The 18,074-nt window shown below is 50.1% G+C and overlaps 1 protein-coding gene across 9 annotated transcripts in view; it reads right to left on the reverse strand.

Moving 5' to 3' along the window:
* The window catches only part of Mgrn1 (mahogunin ring finger 1), a 49,228-nt gene that overhangs the window by 13,959 nt on the left and 17,195 nt on the right, over positions 1 to 18,074 (reverse strand). For 4 of the 9 annotated variants that reach the window (XM_032913520.1, XM_032913524.1, XM_032913523.1 and 1 more), the window contains exons 2-10: positions 14,604 to 14,725; positions 11,326 to 11,414; positions 10,669 to 10,815; positions 8,390 to 8,507; positions 6,030 to 6,096; positions 5,698 to 5,747; positions 4,183 to 4,230; positions 2,826 to 2,894; positions 492 to 651 (exon numbers count right to left, since the gene is read on the reverse strand). In XM_032913520.1, the coding sequence (XP_032769411.1) occupies positions 492 to 651; positions 2,826 to 2,894; positions 4,183 to 4,230; positions 5,698 to 5,747; positions 6,030 to 6,096; positions 8,390 to 8,507; positions 10,669 to 10,815; positions 11,326 to 11,414; positions 14,604 to 14,725 (870 nt within the window). Of the gene's footprint in view, positions 1 to 491; positions 652 to 2,825; positions 2,895 to 4,182; positions 4,231 to 5,697; positions 5,748 to 6,029; positions 6,097 to 8,389; positions 8,508 to 10,668; positions 10,816 to 11,325; positions 11,415 to 14,603; positions 14,726 to 15,093; positions 15,183 to 18,074 lie in introns of all 9 variants that reach the window. The other 5 variants (XM_032913521.1, XM_032913526.1, XM_032913525.1 and 2 more) reach the window with 2 other exon arrangements.

The following is an 18,074-nucleotide window of genomic DNA, read 5'->3' on the forward strand; positions in this document are numbered from 1 at the left end:
AAAGGAACTGCCACAATGCTAACTCACACATTATATGGACATACACACACTGCATTCAGACAGTGAGGTCAAGAGCAGAAGTCAGAACTCCACCAAAGAAGCCACTTCTGACACTTTAGTAGCCATGAGCCCGGGTGAGTTCCCTTAGAGTCTACATTGTTGGCAACAAACCGACCATCACCTGCCAACTTTTCTACCCACCAGTGTTCTGCTTTTGACTCACTTCAAGGTTATCAAAAATAGTTCCTCTGCTACCTTGACAATAGATTTTGTTCAGAGCTTAACCTGCCTGGTTCAAGTGCCATCACACTCTGCCTTGGAAGACCTCTACATCTTCCTTCCTTTCCCTGAAGGAGCAACACTATGCCTTGCATGTAAAACTCATGGTGTTTCCTTTTCATGTCGTAGGGAATGGCAGTCCCCAAACTGCCTGGAATGAGCAGCCCCAAATCTCCTGCCCCTTCCACAATCAGAACCCCGGGTATGCTCACGCAGCCGGCAGATGGGGCAGTTGTTGGCCTGGTACCGCAGCGTGTCAGCACAGGAAGTGCAGAGGCACAAGTGGCGGCAGGGCAGGATTAGCGTGTCCCGCAAGTCTGACAGGCACACCACACACTCACTGCTGTTGTCACTGTTCTCATCGTCGGAAGGCTGTGGAGACAAATGTCTGCATGTCAGTGGCTTCCTAAGAGCCTGAGAATGGGCCTGATGCTGCTGCCTGGAGCAAGCCCTCCTGAGTTTACGTTTGCCGCCATCCCCAGAGACTATGGAAAGGGAGCAGGAGCTATCAGAGTCATATGGAGCTCCCCGAGCACCATCGGGGGAGCACCAGGCTCACACACAGGGAAGAGGCCTCGCCTCCCCTAACTCCAGACAGGATATAAAGAAGCAGAGAAAGGTAGGACAGCACTGAACCATGTGTCTACAACAGCTGAAACGTCTATTCAGCCAAAATCATTAAGCAGATCTAACTTGGAAATAATTTCATTTATATCCATTTATATCAGCTTCCAGAAACCACAACAGGACCTGGAAGGAGAGTAAGGAGCTATCTTAAATGTGAACTCGGTAACTGAACCTGCTTATTTATTGGGACGCTGCCACACGTAGTCGTCTTTGTGCTATCCGGGACGACGTCTGAGCTACGGCTGCCATATACGGATGGCTAACCTGGTGCAGTGGCACACACCTTCAGTTCCAGGACTCGAGAAGCAGAGGCATGGATCTATTGAAACTTGTGGCCAGCATGGTTTACATAGTGAGTTCTAGGGCAGCGAGAGCTACATAGGGAGAGTCTTTCTTAAAAAACAAATAGGGGCTGAAGAGATGGCTCAGTGGTTAACAGCACTGATTGTTCTTCCAGAGGTCCTGAGTTCAATTCCCAGCAACCACATGATGGCTCACAACCATCTGTAATGGAATCTGATGCCCTCTTCTGGTGTGTCTGAAGACAGCTACAGTGTACTTACATATAATAAATAAAATAAATCTTTAAAAACAAACAAACCAACCAACCACAGATGGCTCCTAAAGTCAAACATACTATGTGACCCTGATGTATCAATGCAAGTGAACAATATGGGCTCACCTGGTCAAGCTGCCCTGCTTCCCAGCTCTCATGACGCCACATCACGGTTGCTGTCTGTTTATTAGTTCTGGCTGACTTGGAATTCGCACTGTGTACCATGGTTAGTCTCAAGCTTGCAGCTTTTTTCCTGCTGCCTCTGCCTTCTGCATGCTGAGATTATAGGTGTGCACTACCATGCCAGGCTGACTTTCAAAGGTTTTAAAAGCAGGAGGTCTGGCTGGACCACTAAGACAGCTTAGTAAGTAAAGATGCTTACTACTAAGTCTGACAACCTGAGTTCAATTCACCAGGACTCACACTGTGGAAGAGAGAATTGTCTCTCACAAACTGTCCTCTGACTTACACACACACACACCCACACACACACACACACACACACACACACACACACACACACACACAGTGAAAAAATGTTCTAGCCCTCACACAAAACAGTCAGCAAATTGATTTACACCATTCTATCTTTAAAATAATAATACAAGAAACAACCAGGCTCCCATTCCATTCTGCTGCACTTCCCAGGCCTTGCTGAACCTCTACTATCAGCACCACAGCTTCTAGAACTCTCTGCGATGTCTGTCTGTTTGTCTGTCTACCAGTCTAGAGAGTTCTCTGTCTGTGAGAAGGTGGGAACCAGGAGATAGGGAAGGTTCTGCCAATGAGGACAAAGCCCAAAGCGGTCCTGTATGGATGGGAGGAAGAGACAGAGGGTCCCTGGACCCCGGCAGCCGGCAGGAACCCTGTCTGCCAGGACAATTTAGTGATTTAAACATGCTGGGGAAAGGACAAAACATCAAAAAACCCTGCTGTCCTCTGGTGTTATTGGGGATGTATGAAGTGTCTCTCCAAGAGGCTTATGTGTTGGAGGCTCTGAAACCCAGCTATTAGGGGAGGAAGTGGGCCACTAAAGGCCAGTGCTCGGAGAGCCAGGGAGCGTGTGCCTGCAGTGGTAGGGCTGGCACTTGCAAATCTGTGAATGAATTGTCCTCACTGTTTTCAAGTATTCAGGCATAAAGACACAAAACTCTAATTGGCTTAACTGCTAAAAGGGAATTAAGGAGAAATGATGGAGTCTGGGTCATAAACCTCTAGGGAAAGACCTCTTTCCCATCAAACCTGTGGGTTCTGGGCCTAGGAAACCTCAGCAAGTTACCCCCCCGAGTTATCCTTGAAAGGCAGATGGAGACCTGGGCATGTGGCCAGCCTGGAGCCTAGGTAGTTGCCCATAAGAACGTACCTTAGTCTCCTGGTTGTTCTTGTTCTCAATGCCGTAGATCTCCTGCAGCAGGTAGCTGACCCGGTCCACCTAAAGAGCAGAAAGATGTGCTGGGGTTTGGTCGGTCTCCACTAGTGGGTTTCTCTGTACCTAGCACCTCCAGAGCCACATGTCCCAGGAAAATTATGGCTAGAAAGTCTGTGAGACTAGTTGAACTCCTTTTCCTGAGAAAGGGCAGATGCCAGGAACAGGAGGAGGAAACCCTGCCCTGTGCTGAGCTCAGCTAGCAACACAGGGAGTAGAAAATGGGGCCAGTGGTCCCATCATCCATCCATCCATCCATCTATGCATGCATCATCCATCCATCATCTATCCATGCATCCATCCCAGAAGGCCCAGCTCCAAGCTGCCCACAATCATCCCCATTACCAGAGAGCAAATACTTTAGACCCATTCTGTCCAAAAACAAGAGGGCTCACAGGAGGGCTATAGCTGCTGTCTGTAGGCAGGAGAAAGCAAGCCATATAACTGATGTTCCCACAAGATATGAAAGTCATTAGACACAAGACCAGTCATTTTTTGACTTAAAGGTCCCATGTTGACCTGTCTCAAAGTGCCCTCAGTCACTGGTTCCCAAGTTCCATGGGCTATGGCATCCCTCCAGAAAGCCAGGATCCTACTAGCTAGCTTTAAGGAAACAAGTGCCCCAACTACAAGTAGGTCTTCTGCCTACCTAGTACCATTAGGATCTGAACCTACCAGGCAGGATTCATTCTGTCTCTCCTTTAAAGGCTAATAAACTCTATCCCACCCTGTAACTTTAAACAGGTCTCTGGTATCTGGGTAGCTAGGACAACTGCTCCCCACAGCCTTGGAACACAAATTCCTGCCTATCAGTCAGTCTCATGATAAAGGTCTCAAACAGAGTAACTGCCTTATGTAATAACACAAAACATAAAATGCTATCCCAAGTCTCCCCTATACCCTGGAGTTCCTCCCGTGTGAGGTGCTGACATGGTTCATTCAAGTCTTTACCCAATGCTGCTCTATTTCCAGTAATTTGTAAGCAAGAGGCAGCTGCCATATTTCTGCTTCCCGTTTTTCCTCCACCCACTCATTTAGCAAACACTCACCAAGAACTAACTGCAACCCACGCACCATGGTTCACGCTAGGCAGGACTCAGGCACCTACACAGTTGCTGTAGCATCAAGTAGCTATGTAACCACCACACACAAAGCGCAGACCCCAATATCCCAGAGCACAACAGGAAAGCAGCTCCTTCATGTCCAGAAGGAACAGCCATAGAGACCAGGCATGAGCTCACAGCTGCATTATGTGTGTTTTGCAACCCAAAGGCCCGTGCTATCTGGCACTTACAATTTGCTTCTGCTTTAATGGCTTCACGGAGAAGCTGCCATCCACGTGCTGCAGGAGAGAGACACAGTTACTCTCAAACCAGCCCCTCCCTGCACTCTTGTCCAGACCGGTGAAGGCCAACCTACGTTCATGGCTGACAATAAAAGGGTGAAGACAGGAACCAGGCCACAATGACCTCATGGTGACTGCATGCCTGCCTTCTACAGTCCCTGGAGCACCGGCAAACATCCCTGGAGAACCCAACTGTCCTGAGTGGGCCTCAGTATGCGCAAACTGAAGCCACTCAGCTACACTCTGATCTTGGCAAGGCGCTTCCTGCTACCCAGAAGCAAGCGTGAATACACAACAATTCTTGAGCATGGCTTAGTCAGGAAGATGACACAAAACACACTCAGAGAGCTAAAAATAAAGAACAAAGTGGGATAAACAAGTGTGCTTAGTGATATCTAGGGAAGCAGAGCTCTCAGAGTAGGGAAGGTTTATCAGGGTTTAGAGTGGAAGTTTTGAAATGACACCAATTACACGGAGTCAACTAAAACCAGCACTCAGGGTTGTAGATACTAATGGAAATCTCTAGAACGTCATACTACAAAACAAAGTTTCTTACTTAGCTTTCCATGCAAGCACTGAATGGAAACCTGTGAGGGACAGCCCATTGGTCTCACCAGATCCTGTTGTGAGCACTTCTCCCAAACATGGGGTGCTCAGGAGGTGAGGGCCAGCTCGCTCATGTCAACTGTACTTCTGCCCCAAAAGAGCATCCCAAGGCTTCCCACAGAGCAGGCTGGCAAAGCTCTGAAGATCCCAGAGTGGTCCAGAGACCTGGGTCACAGTAGGAACGGGCTCAGCACTGAAAACGTGCAAACCTTGGTGAAGGACCCCAAGTCACAGGACTCAGGATGAGTCAGCAGAAAATGAGCCGTGGGGACCTCCCAAGTAATCCAGTCCGTTCTTGTTGGGATCCTTGTAACCTGGGCTCAAGCCTGGTGCTGTTTTTAGCTAACTACGGAATGACAAAGGCCTGGGGAGTGGACCCCGCCCACACCTCCCGCAAGCCAGCGAGTGTGTATGTATACAGGCCAGAGGCTGTTCCAGCAGGCAGCAGACCCTTACCCCCCAGTCAGCCCCCCCCCAGTCCGCCCCTCCTGCCCTGACACACATAATAACATTAACAGTTGTTCTGAGGGACCAGGAAGGCCTCCTATGGGGATGGAAATCTGCCCAGCCCTATCTGGACTACAAGCTGCAGCTAGCAGGAGGGGTGAGGTAGACACACACCTCAGGCAAGGCTGAGACCAGTGCCTGGTGGCACCTGAGGATACTGAACCTGGTGGGAAAAGATGGTGGCTGGCGGTGGGAACGTTAGTCTGTGGTAGGGTTTCCATGTTGGCACCCTAGCCTGTGCTGGCAGGTTCTTGGAGGTCCGATGGAGCTGGTTTTTGTCTAGAACATTCTGCCTCACCACTGCCTGCCCCAGTTCCTAGGAGACAGGGTGGTGGCCAGGATGGCACTTACCTTCTCAAAGGCAGCCAAAAGCACATGAGCGTGGCCAGTCACTTCCACAACTAAAGCAGTGAGATAAGAGAGGGGAGGCCAGTGTGAGGTCATGGCTGGGACTTTTTCCCTTTCCCTACAGCACTGGCAGAGCCCAGACTCTACTCCTATCCTTGTCCTCATCCAGCACCCACTTCTCAAGCTGTCGCATGGCAATGAACCTGCATGTGAGCTATGACAGACACAGTTTCCAGAAGAGGGGTCCTTTGATGACTCAGGAAGAAGGAAGCCACTTCCCCCCACAGGTCCTACACAGTTGACAATGAAGATGAGGAAAGACCAGCAATGCTCACCATCTCCTTCATCCACCACAGCCTGGATGACTACTGGAAACACACCCCGGTCCAGGTCAAAGTTCAGCTGCGGAAAGGAAGCAGAAATGGTCAGGTCCACAGATAGTGAGCTGGTCAGCTCGAACTGGAGCAGACCGAGGGAATCAAGGACACTCAGTGCCATTGGACCACTAGACCACATGGCTCCCGACTGGCTCTCCAAACAGAAAGGCCATCTTCTCCATCCTTGACAGCTACTCGTGTGCCTTCCAGAACTGTGGATGTGCCTCTCTGGACAGTTCCTACGGTGAACTGTTTAGTGTCTACCTTTTTATGCCTAGCTTTTTTATTGAGCACGCTTTCTAAGTTCAGTCACAATTCCCACAGTCCCATTCCCTTTTTGTGTTGCAGTTATTCTAGGCGGTGGGTAAGCCACATTGTCTATTCATAAGTTGTGGATCCGTGGTTTTGACATTGTGAACACTGTGAACAGTGCTGACATCCAGTCTCCTGCTTTGGGTGAAATTTTATTAGCTAACTGCTTGATGGACCGTGTCTGGCTTAAGCCCCACCAGAGACGGAATGAGAGCAGCAATGAGTTAGAGACCACTTGGCCCATGCTTCCCTTTCTAGGCCAGCAGCTGCCTTCCTCCCACAGCCAGCCCCACCACAGCAGCCTGTGACAGAACAGGTCCCCATCACTTCACAAAGACCTGCTATCCTGGAACCCCTGGCCCTCACCCTGCAGTGGACAGCAGAGCAGCACCTGTGGGCCATTCCCAGGGAACACTCTCAACTCCTGTTTGCTCCTGTTTGCTCCTGTCACAAAGCTGTAGTGGACAAAGTTCAGCCTGTCCAGCCTCTAGAGCCCTCTGGTATCTCAGGAAAGCAGACATTTCCATTTATTCTCACTAAGGAGTTACTGGAAGAGTGGTCAATGGGCCAGATATAGCAGTGCACACCGCTGACTTCAGTTACTCAGGAAGCAGAGGCAGAAGAGTGGTGAGCTCATCAGTGAAACCCTGTCTTAAACAACAGTAGTACGTACCATTAATCCCTGGCAGGCAGATCTCTGTGAGCTCAATGTTAACTCACTCACACACACACACACACACACACACACACACACACACACACACACACACACACAAGACTGCCTGAATATCAAAAGCAAGCCAGGCAGTGGTGGCACTAGCCTTTAATCCCAGTACTTGGAAGGTGGATCTCTGTAAGTTCAAGACCATCCTGGTCTACAAAGTGAGTTCCAGGGCAGCCAGGGCTGTTACAAAGAGAAACCCTGTCTCAAAAATCAACATCCCCCGAAATAAAACAAAAACAAACAAAAGCCCATACCTCCCAGTCTCTTTCTGCCTGTGACTCTTCACAAAATATGAGCTCTCACCTCCTGCCCCAGTGCCATGCCTGCCTGCCACGCTCCCACCATTGATGGTCACAGACTCACCCTGTATGTAAGCCCCCAATTAAAGGCATCCTTTAAAGGCTGCCTTGTATGGCATTTCATCACACTCGGAGCACTGGCTTCCAGCTCGGCCCTGTGCTCAGTCACTGTGAACAAACTCAACTGAGCCTGATTCTCATCCTAGAGGGACAGAGGCCAGTCTGAGTGCAAGGCTGAGCACAATGCCTGGGACAACATGCTTCCCTCCACACGATTCCTTTTGTGTTTGGAAGTAGGATACAGGCAATAGAGGAGGTAGCAGCAGATGGCCATGTGGGCAGTCACAGAACCAGGCTGGGTAGAACACTGTGAAACCACAGGATGGGTACATCACCCAGAACAGCACTCCTCACAAACTGGGAGGTAAGAAAGCGAATGACCTTCCTGGGTGACTGCCTTGCTCTGGAATGCGGTCTCTTCAGAGGAGCCACTCTGGAGTGCTCCTGCTGATGCTGACGTTGGCAGCATGCTGACCCTACAAGATCATAAATTAAGACCAAGAAGAGCCTCTCATGTAGGAAGTGTCTGTTCAGGTGTTAGTCAGGTAAGCTAGCTACAAGAGCAGAGCCGCGTGCCCATGCCAGGCTGGACGCTGACAGAGCGCAAGCCTGAATGCACTGGGGTCTCTTATGCTCCGAGTAGCCCCAAGCATGCGTGCTCTTCTCAGCTGCACTCCGCATCCTGGAACAAGCCAGCTGCGCTAAGTGAACTCAGCACAGAACCAGTGGCTGCAGAAGGTGTGCAGTGACTGCAATCCTGTCCTCTGAGTAGCCCAGGACAAATGACAGTGGAAGAGGACACACACCCACCACCAGAGGGAGCTAGAGGACGCTGCTTGTTTTGTTTTTATTTTCACATTTTATGTGCATGGGTGTTTGACCTGCAGGTATGTCTGTGCACCACACGAGTTCCCCAGGGTTACCTCATCATCCTTCCACTCGGAGAAGTCAATCTTGAAAGAAGGCAGGGAGAACTGCTGGCTAACGCCTCTCTTGTAGTGGACAGTCTCAGATTGCAGAGAAGGGTTCTTACAGCTGTACCTGAGGGCAGCAAGGCAGCCACCTGACTCCTGTGGAGCTATGGACCCCCAACCCAGCCTCCCATCTCCAATGTTACTCCTCTGAAACAGCAGCCATTTGTTCTATAGGGACTGAGAGCTTCAGCCATCCCAGACAGAAACAGGAAGCAGTCAGCTTAGCCAAGTGGCCCTCGATTTTCCAAGAGCCTGCCACTGCCAGCTCTGCTCACCACGAGGCTGCCCAGTCACACCAAGTGGCTAGTTCTTCCAGGGCCCAACCAGCCTGATATCTCTGCTGCTTCTGCACGGGAAGAACAAGCCCACTGGTGTTTGGTGCATTTGCTTTTTCTGAATGATCACGGTGCAGTACTCCCTGTGCCAATTCTTGCTCCTCGCTGCCTGCTTCTCAGGCATTCCCACAGAGCGTGAGGCCTTCGCTTCAATGTGAGTCATGTTCTGAGAGTGTGATGTTCCCTGAGCCATGCTGGTCCACTGAAGCTTTGCTCTAGTGACTCAGAGACTAGCCTCCTGTCTTGCCAGTCCCCACAATGCTTCCAGGACCATCCTTTTCCTTATGCAGAAGTCCGTCTCATGCCAGGCTGACCATCAGAAAATGAGAGCGCTGAGCCCGTGTCCCCATTCATGAACAAAAGCCATGCCCCTTGCTGTTCCCACCCCCAACCCATGCTTACTGTCCCAGGGCTTCTCTGGGTCTCTAGGACAAAGGCCACACTCAGCCTGGGAAGCTGGGTGACGTCCCTGCTGTCCCGACTGTCAGTGCCAGTATGGGAGGGAGCCCCACAGGGAGGTCCAGCCTAGATGTAGTGGAAAGCCCAGGACAGGAATCTCAGTACTTGGGCTTCAATTATATGCTGGAGAACCCCAGAACCACTCTACTTCAAATTTCTTGACAAAAAATTAAGGGGGCCAGGAAAGGAACAGGAGGACTGCCTGTCCTACAACTCAGGACAGAGAATCCCTGTTGGCTGGGTTTAAGAGTCTAAAACACAGCTTTTAAGACCTGGAGCCTCTTCCTTCTCAGTCTTGGTGATTTGGTGATGGTGTCATGCAAGCTAACTGAGAGGCAAACAGGCCTCATGCAGATCTCAGAAAAGGTCTACTAGAACAGGATCCCTGGGTAGCCATGATTAGCTGACCATCTATCTAGCCCATGTGGTGGCAGTAGGACCCTGTTCTTACATATCTCACAGGACACAACAGAGAACTGCTGATCTGGATGGGTTGGGTTGGGAGCCCACTGCACTGTGGTCCTCACCTCCTCTGGAGCAGCTCCAAAGCACCTGAATCCAGGGCGTATCTGCTATGGTGGCTACTCCCAAGGACAACTCAGAAACAGGAGCTCTTCTCAACTGTCATCACACTGGAGGCCCAGAGAGGTGGCCATACTCCCTACTGACAGTCATTGCACACTGGAGTACTGTTACGTAACAGTAGTAGCCTACTGCTTAGGCCACAGTGGATCCTCAAAGAACCAAGTGTGGCAAAGTCATTCTCTCCCTACGTGTGTGCCACCACTCGGGAAGGGGTCTGCTGATGGCCCAGGGCCCAGTCCTGAGTCCCAGAGGAAAGCCTTGAGTTTTCATAACCAGCAACTAGCTGTGACCAGCTACTATGCCCCATGATATATGGGTGCTGTTCAAGCACAGCACCCATAAGAGCTGAACTCCCCAAACCTCATTACCAGCTGAGGAAACTTGCAGAGAAGAATTTACATCTCTGGTAACATAAACAGGCAGAGCTGAAAAACACTCAAAAGCCCTCCTCTTTCCAACTCCAGATCTGAGCTTCTCTAAGGTCTTCCCCAGTGTAGGCGGGGTCCGACATGCTGCTACCCATCTGTGAAGCCACTCAGGGCAGGGCTGACTCTTACTGAGGCATGCTGCAGGGTGCACACTCCTAAGAGTGTCAATACTCATTTTAAAGGAAATCTCCAAAAGTTAAAATCATAACTGTAACATAACAGAATGTCTTCAAGTTTTCTGGGTGTTGGGTGTAGAGGGTCTGTGGAGGTTTCTGGAGGGGGCTGGTCACCAGAGAGACCAAGCCACCATCAGCAGTGGGGACCTTTCAATCCAAAGCCGTGCAGGAAGGGGCTAAGGTGAGCTGACTGTGAGGATACCGCAAAGCCTTCAGAAAGCCCAAAGTGCTGCGGAGGGACTCACACCGCCATGCCGTTGACAAACTCCTCCATTGCCTGGCAATAAATGGTGATAGCCACACGGGCATCAGCATCGAAGGTGAATTCCAGACTGTAGAGCACGCGGGGCTTCTCGCCGTCCTCTGTGGGGCTGTCTGTGTCATCTTTGTACCTACCAAAAGTGAGCAGGAGATGGCAGGTAAGGAGCCATAGCCCCAAGAACTGGCCTGCCCACACAGCCGTGGGGCATAAAGCTGGGTGCTTAGACATGTCTGCTTTGCTGGCAGAAGAAGGAGGCCTGTTCCCTATGGCATAAGGCCTGTAACCCATAGATAGTCTGTCCCCTTTCTTCTTCCTGCCCCCAGAAACCAGGGATACGTGCTGTTGGTGTGGACATCTTGGGTTTAAGGCAGTCTTGTATGCTATTAACAACAGGTGGTAGCCGTCCCACGCACAGCAGGAACTTGACATTATTCCCTGGACTGCTTTCCAAACTGGGCTAGTAACTCTGGGACGCGACTGCTGGAGGTGTGAGACCCTCGTTTAATGGCTCAGGGTCCCGTCACAGAGTTAGGATGCATAAACAACAGAGACTGAGCCCTGGAAATATCACCAGTCCCAAGGACAAACCAAAGCCTTGCATCGCACAGAGTCCCCAGGAGGGCAGCACTAAAGGAGTTACCTCACCAGCCGGAGAGAGTCTTTGCGAATGTTTACCAGGCTCCTGAGTGTCTTCACTGGCTCATGGGGGGCAGGGGTGACATAGGGGAACTAGAAGAGAAAATACAAAGGAACACTGGAGCTGATGACGCAAAGATGCAGCAGAGAGCAGGAGGCAGGAGCTCGGGCTCTGGTCCCCATGTGACGGGCGGAACTGATACTCCACATACTGCTCGTTCACTAAGGATGTGGGCTAGGTCTGGCCCACACAGAGTGGTTTGACTATTTATCCACAGTCCTCGGCTCTATAGGAGGCGCAGAAGTGGCCATGGTTAGGTTCTTAGCGTTCTCCTGTGATAGGGCACGCCTTACTGCTGCCAACAGAGACAACCATACAAAGCACAGCAGCAAGGCTCTGGAAAGACAACGCACATGTGTGCATGCGTATAATTTCACCCTGTATAACATACATACAACTGGTGACATGAAACTGACTGTATGTGTCCATGTCTTCTGCCAGCAACATGATGCCAGAGCTTGACAGGAAGGCACCCGTGAAGAGATTAAGCTGAGTAAAGCAGATAGACTGAACATGCTCCTGATCATAACCCAGGTGGGCCTCCACCTGTCTCAGCATCAAGTAAAAATAAAAGATCTGGAGGCCAGAGAGACGGCTCAACAGCTAAGAGTACTGGCTGCTCTTTCAAAAGGTCTGCCTTCTATTCTCAGCACCCACATCATAACCACATGCATCTCCAGTTCCAGGGATATGATGCCTTCTTCTGCTGTCCATGGGTACTGCGTGCACGTGCCTCATACACACACACACACATCCACTCATAAATAAGTCTTCTTAAAAACTTCACAGAAGACTTGTGGGAGGTAAGACTCTTGGAGTTGAGGCAGCAAATGTGAAAAGGGAAAGATCCCACGCCAGCTCCCAGGCAGGGGAGGACAGCACCTGCCCCTCTGTCCCACAAGATAAACTACCTGCCTGCTCTGGACTACACTATCTTAAAGCTCCTGGTCTGTAGGCCAGGATGCAGCCGTGTTCCATGCTGAAGAATGAAAGAAACCCAGCGTTCCTTAGAGAGGGAGGGCTCCTGTCTTGCCTATCATTTAAGCTCTGCTCAGGGATGTCCTCCCTGACCCTTGTCTCTCTCCCCTAGGACCCTATTCCTCAGCATCACACCCTGCCCTAGTCCCACTGGCCCTGCCCATCACTGTGAATGTTCTGCCTTTTGGTGCTCCTTGCTCTCACATAGCCAGGAGCTACTGTGCTTTCCTCAATACTTCCCACATTCCAGGAACCTCTGCTGCTCCTTCTCACCTCACCTGACCTGGGTCATCCTAAGGCACTGCACAAGCCATCCAGGAGGGAGTCTTTCTTGCCCTAGGCTCCCTCATCCCCTGAGGGCTTTCTGACCGTCTGGGTTGTAACTCACAGGATGTGTGTGGTCTACTCTCATCCCAACTCAGCACAAGCTGCAGCCATCAGAGAGGAGGGAGCTTCCCCTGAGAAAATGCCTCCAAGAGACGGGACTGTACGCAGGCCCGTAGGACATGTTCGTCATTAGCAATCATGTGGGAGTGCCCAGCACACTGTGGGCTGATTCTCTAAGAAAGCAGGCTGATGCTTTGGGAACCCTTTCCTCCCACAGAGCTAACTCTTCCAGCCTTAATAGGAAGGGCGGTGCCTGCTCCTATTGCAAACTGATATGCCATGTTTCATTGATGTGCCTGAGAGAGCTGACCTTTTCTGAAGGGAAACAGGGAGGAGTGGATTGGGGGGACAGAGAGGAGATAGGGGAGGAACTGAGAGTAGAGGAGGGAGGAAGAACTGCAGTTGGAATGTAATAATATATGAGAGAATAGAAAAATGAAAACAAGGGGCTGGAGAGATGGCTCAGAGGTTAAGAGCGCGGACTGCTCTTCCAGAGGTCCTGAGTTCAATTCCCAGCAACCACACGGTGGCTCACAACCATCTGTAATGGATTCTGGTGTATCTGAAGACAGCTACAGTATATTCTTATACATTAAAAAAAATAAAATCTTGGGGTTGGATTTAGCTCAGTGATAGAGCGCTTGCCTAGGAAGCGCAAGGCCCTGGGTTCGGTCCCCAGCTCCGAAAAAAAAAAAAAATAAAATAAAATCTTAAAAAAAAAAAGTCGAAAGGAAGGCAGGCAGGCAGGCAGCCGGGCAGGCAGCTGAGCAAGTCACTAGGAGCAAGCCAGTACACAGCACTCCACCAGGGCCTCTGCACCAGCTCCTGCCTCCAGCTTCCTGCCCTGTTTGAGCTCCCGCCTTGGCTTTCCTGTATGCACTGTGATTCAGGACATGTAAGCCAAATGCATCCTTTCCTCTCCAAACTGCTTTTGGTCATGGTGTTCCACCACAGCAGTGACCCTAAGGCAGGAGGCCTACCCTCTGGCATCACAGCCTACTTCTTTGGGATTCCAGGATACACTGAAGACCAGATGAGTGAGACATCCCGCCTAGTGGACTGAGCAACAGCAGGATTCCTGGACTTTCCCTTCACAGCTAGCCATTGTTGGATTAGCTGGACTACAGCCTGTGAGTCATTCTAGCGAATCTCTCTCTCTCCCTCTCCCTCCCTCCCCCCTCTCTCTCTGTGAGAACCCTGACAAATACCTACTTCAAGTTCCTACAACTGGGAGCCCGGATTAGTATTCCAGCTCCTACTCCCCATCCTGCACAGCTCGGCTCAGCCATGGACTCTGAATGGGACCTTTCCCTGTCACTTCTTTACTTGTTCTTCTGTTCCTCCTTTTTCTCTTTCATTTAACTGCTCGTCCTATATTTTCTTCTTTATGATTCTTACCATCTCAAAAATGGGAAAAGGACTGACTTCTACCTCCAGGCCCTATCCAAGAGCCCAAGAGATACACCAGTTGCCAAGTGTGTACTGAAGGAGTGGACACATTTGCTGAAATGTGTGTATTTTTACCAATTATTGAAGTCCTCTAGGCTCTCACATTCCCTGTGGGACCATGGCTCTTTTCCACCGTTGCACAGAATGTGGCTGCTCTTTCTACTCACACAAAAGGCCTAGAATGAAACCTCTCACTTGTGCACCCTGGAGGCGCCAGGCTCAATAGTGGCTGTTCTGTCCCTCAGTGCTGACTCTCTGGTCTCTCTGAGGCAGCACCAGGACACACTCCAAGTCACATGCCCACGCTCAGCTCTGTCCCATCTGGGGTAACTTGGTGCCTTCGTGTCCTCACGGCGGGACAGTCTTCCCACTACTCACCCCAGCCAGCCCTACCAAGACTGACTCACCTGGACTGGACGACTACCCAGGAAGTTCAGGTCCATGTTCTCGCCAAAGAGGTAACCTTCAGGATGGGGAGTGTCAAACTTCTCTCCTCCCATGAAAAAGTGCGAAGCAAAGTAGTTTCCTGCTTAAAAAAGGAAACATGTTTATTTGTGGAACATGGTACTGTGCAAAACTCTGTGGGAACAGCCAAGAAGCTCCCAGAGCACTTGTCCTAAGGGGCTCATGCTCTGGCTCTGTCTGCAGCCAGTCTTCTGCACACCACTGGCCTGTACACCTGCTTCTCCCCGCTCACAAATGAGTTCTGGATTTGGACGTCACTGCCCTCAGGAGTTGGGCAAACCATGTCCCTAACCACCAAAGATGTGTTCAAGTTCCACCCCGTACCTCTGATTTGTTGGTGTGATTAATCACAATGAATCCAAGCGGACTAGAGAAACCCTAAATTCAGTGATGACACATGTATCAGAGAGGGAGGTGTGGATAGAGACGCACCCAGAGGAAAGAAAATGGTGAAGATACAGGCACGGACTGGAGGGAAGCAGCTACCAGGTCAGATGTGCCCAGGACTGTAGCCTCCAGAGCTAAGAAAAGAGCAGAGAAATTTTTTCTTTGAAGCCTTCAATGGGAGCACAGCCCAGCAAGATCTTGACTCCTGACTCCTGGCATCCAGAATACTCAGAAGTTGAAGGTTAAAGGTTAAAGGTTAGTTTTCATAGCTTCTCCATACATCCCTAGACAATTCTTGGTCCCCCACTTTCTATACCCTGCCCCCCAAACCTTAGAATACCGGCAATGATCAAAGTTTAAAATTTGATGTTGGTCTGGATTCTTTCTCACAAGTACCGAAACTGTAAGTTGTTTCCACATCAACCCCAGAGCACTTAAAACCCTAAACTTGCAGGGCAGGAGACATGGCTCAATGGTTAAGAACATGAGCTGCTCTTGCAGAAGAGTGGGTTTGGCTCCCAGCATCCACATGGTGCTCAACAGATATCCAAAACTTCAGGTCTAGGGGTCCAATGCCCTCTTTAGCCTCTGTGTGCACTAGGCATGCATGTGGTATACATATATACAAACATACATACATACATACATACATACATGTAGAGAATACACTCTCATACACATAATATAGGGTAACTATATATTAAGATTTTTAAAAATTAAAACACCAAACTTGCATTTCTCCTCTGAGGAAAAAAGATGAAATGCTTCAGATGTTGAAAGAATTGAGCACACACACCTCTGAGGACAACCAGAAGTCAGGCCTCTCCCAAACATCCCAGCTACCATAGCCCAGGACTCTCCAACACAGGGGACTTAAGCAAAAGCCCAGGTAACCATGGACCCAACAAAGTTTGGGCTGTGTAAACTGTACATCTGCTTCATGAGTATCAGGAACTTCTGGGTTCCTAAGCCTTTAAGAGTTCTTCTTAGGGTCCCGGTGGGAAATCTGGGCCTCTCAAGCAACTAAGAGCAACATAAATCTGTGACTTTCCTGAGAATTACAGCCCCAGTGATGGCAAAACAGACAAGGCCAGTAAGGCAGGTCGGGGCCTAGGAGATAATGCCAGACAGCTGTTACCCAGGGTAGGGGACCAGAACCAGCTCTCCATGACTACAGGACATGTCATGTGCACCAGACAACCAACTGTGGCCAAGCATGACAGCTAGTTTATTTTTTTTTCTTTTTTTTTTTCGGAGCTGGGGACCGAACCCAGGGCCTTGCGCTTGCTAGGCAAGCGCTCTACCACTGAGCTAAATCCCCAACCCCGACAGCTAGTTTAAATGTGAGTTTATAGATTACTTTACAGTGCTCCACAAAAGACCTACACACACACACACACACACACACACACACACACACACACACACACACACACACGCACGCACGCGCATGGAGCAGAAGGACTTATACACATGTGCTAGTAAGGTCAGAAGAGCATGCTGCATGTACTCCTAGATCTTGTTTGGAGAGACACATGACACAAGCTGTGAGAACAGAACAGAACAGTCTCAAAAGACATGTTAAGAAGGCAACAAAAGAAGCCACATAAAGTCTGAGAGAAAGACCAAAGCCCTGGCTCTCTGATCTGCATTAACATGTGATGTCGTGGTTTTAAGTCAATAAAGAGAAGGCCACAGAGACAAGCATAAGAGCATCTTCCCAAATCACTGCAGCCACACACAGCCCTGCTACCATGAAAGCACTGGCACATACAAGCTCTTAGAGGGAGAGGACTCCAAGACACAGGGTTTCTGACCATGCCTGGGCCTGAGCCTCAATGCTGGCTGACCTCTATCCACTAATAGTAAGTGTGAACCATGGAGCATCGGAGTGGGACTTTGACAAAAAGCCTAGTCTGCCCTCACATACACAGTACATCGAATGAATGGCTGGTAGGATGCTAGCTGTGCTAAGACTCCTCTGACGGGCTGGCACTGCACTAGCTGGGCAACAAGAGAGGCAAGAGGCACTGGATGCAAGGAAGCCTCCTGACAGCACACATGACCCTATGTCCCCTAGAGTACCTGTCCATCTGGGCACTCCACTACAGAAGAGCCTTGGTCTGGAGGGAAGGCTTGAGAGAAGGTACATTGAGCACAGAAGCTGGCTGCCTCAGAGCCCCAGGCAAGACACAGGGACCTGGCTGGGAACACCCAGACTTCCTTTAAGACACAATCACATTGTGAAGGCAGACTGCAAACAGGCTCCAAGACATCTCACGGGCTCTCACCTCTAGGTTCTAACCCTAGAGAAAACAGAAGGGCTGAGCGCATACCAGGGCTCTTGTGGAAATAGTGGAGTAGGATTCCCAAGACTCTGGACAAAGCAGATGCTACACTGGAGCACATTCAAGCAGCCAGCCCATGGAAAGGTCGTGTGGTAAGGAGTAGGGAAACCATATTAACCTGTAGGACATATGCAAGCCAGCCCTCAGGCATCCTGCAAGATCTCCAGATGGTTCCCAGACTCCTGAGCATGCTCGCATGCCGGTAAATTCTTTTTACCAAAACCTAAATTGAAAAGACATTCTTTTTTCTTCCTTTTTCTCCTTTTTGTAGCTTTTCAAGACAGGATTTCTCAACGTAGCCCTGGTTGTCCTAGAACTTGCTCTGTAGACCAGGCTGTCCTCCAATAAATGTGCTTAACAGTCTTAAGAATCCTTAGGATTGCCAGGCATAAGTTCAAAACAGGGTTTCTCTGTGTAGCCCTGGCTGTCCGGGAACTCATTCTGTAGACCAGGCTGACCTCAACCTCACAGAGCTCCACCTGCCCCTGCCTCTACAGTGCTGGGAACTGGGATAAAGGCATGTGCTGCCACTGCCTAGAACTGATACATGCTCTTAACTACCAAGCCATCCCTCAAGTACAGCTGTTGGCAGAATGACGATTCTTCCCACACAAAGCCTTGGTGCTCCTGAGACAGTTGTATGGCCAGATTGAGGCAACCGGTGTCTTCCTGCCTCAC

This window comes from Rattus rattus, chromosome 9 (genome assembly GCF_011064425.1).
Source record: "Rattus rattus isolate New Zealand chromosome 9, Rrattus_CSIRO_v1, whole genome shotgun sequence".
NCBI lineage: Eukaryota > Metazoa > Chordata > Mammalia > Rodentia > Muridae > Rattus > Rattus rattus.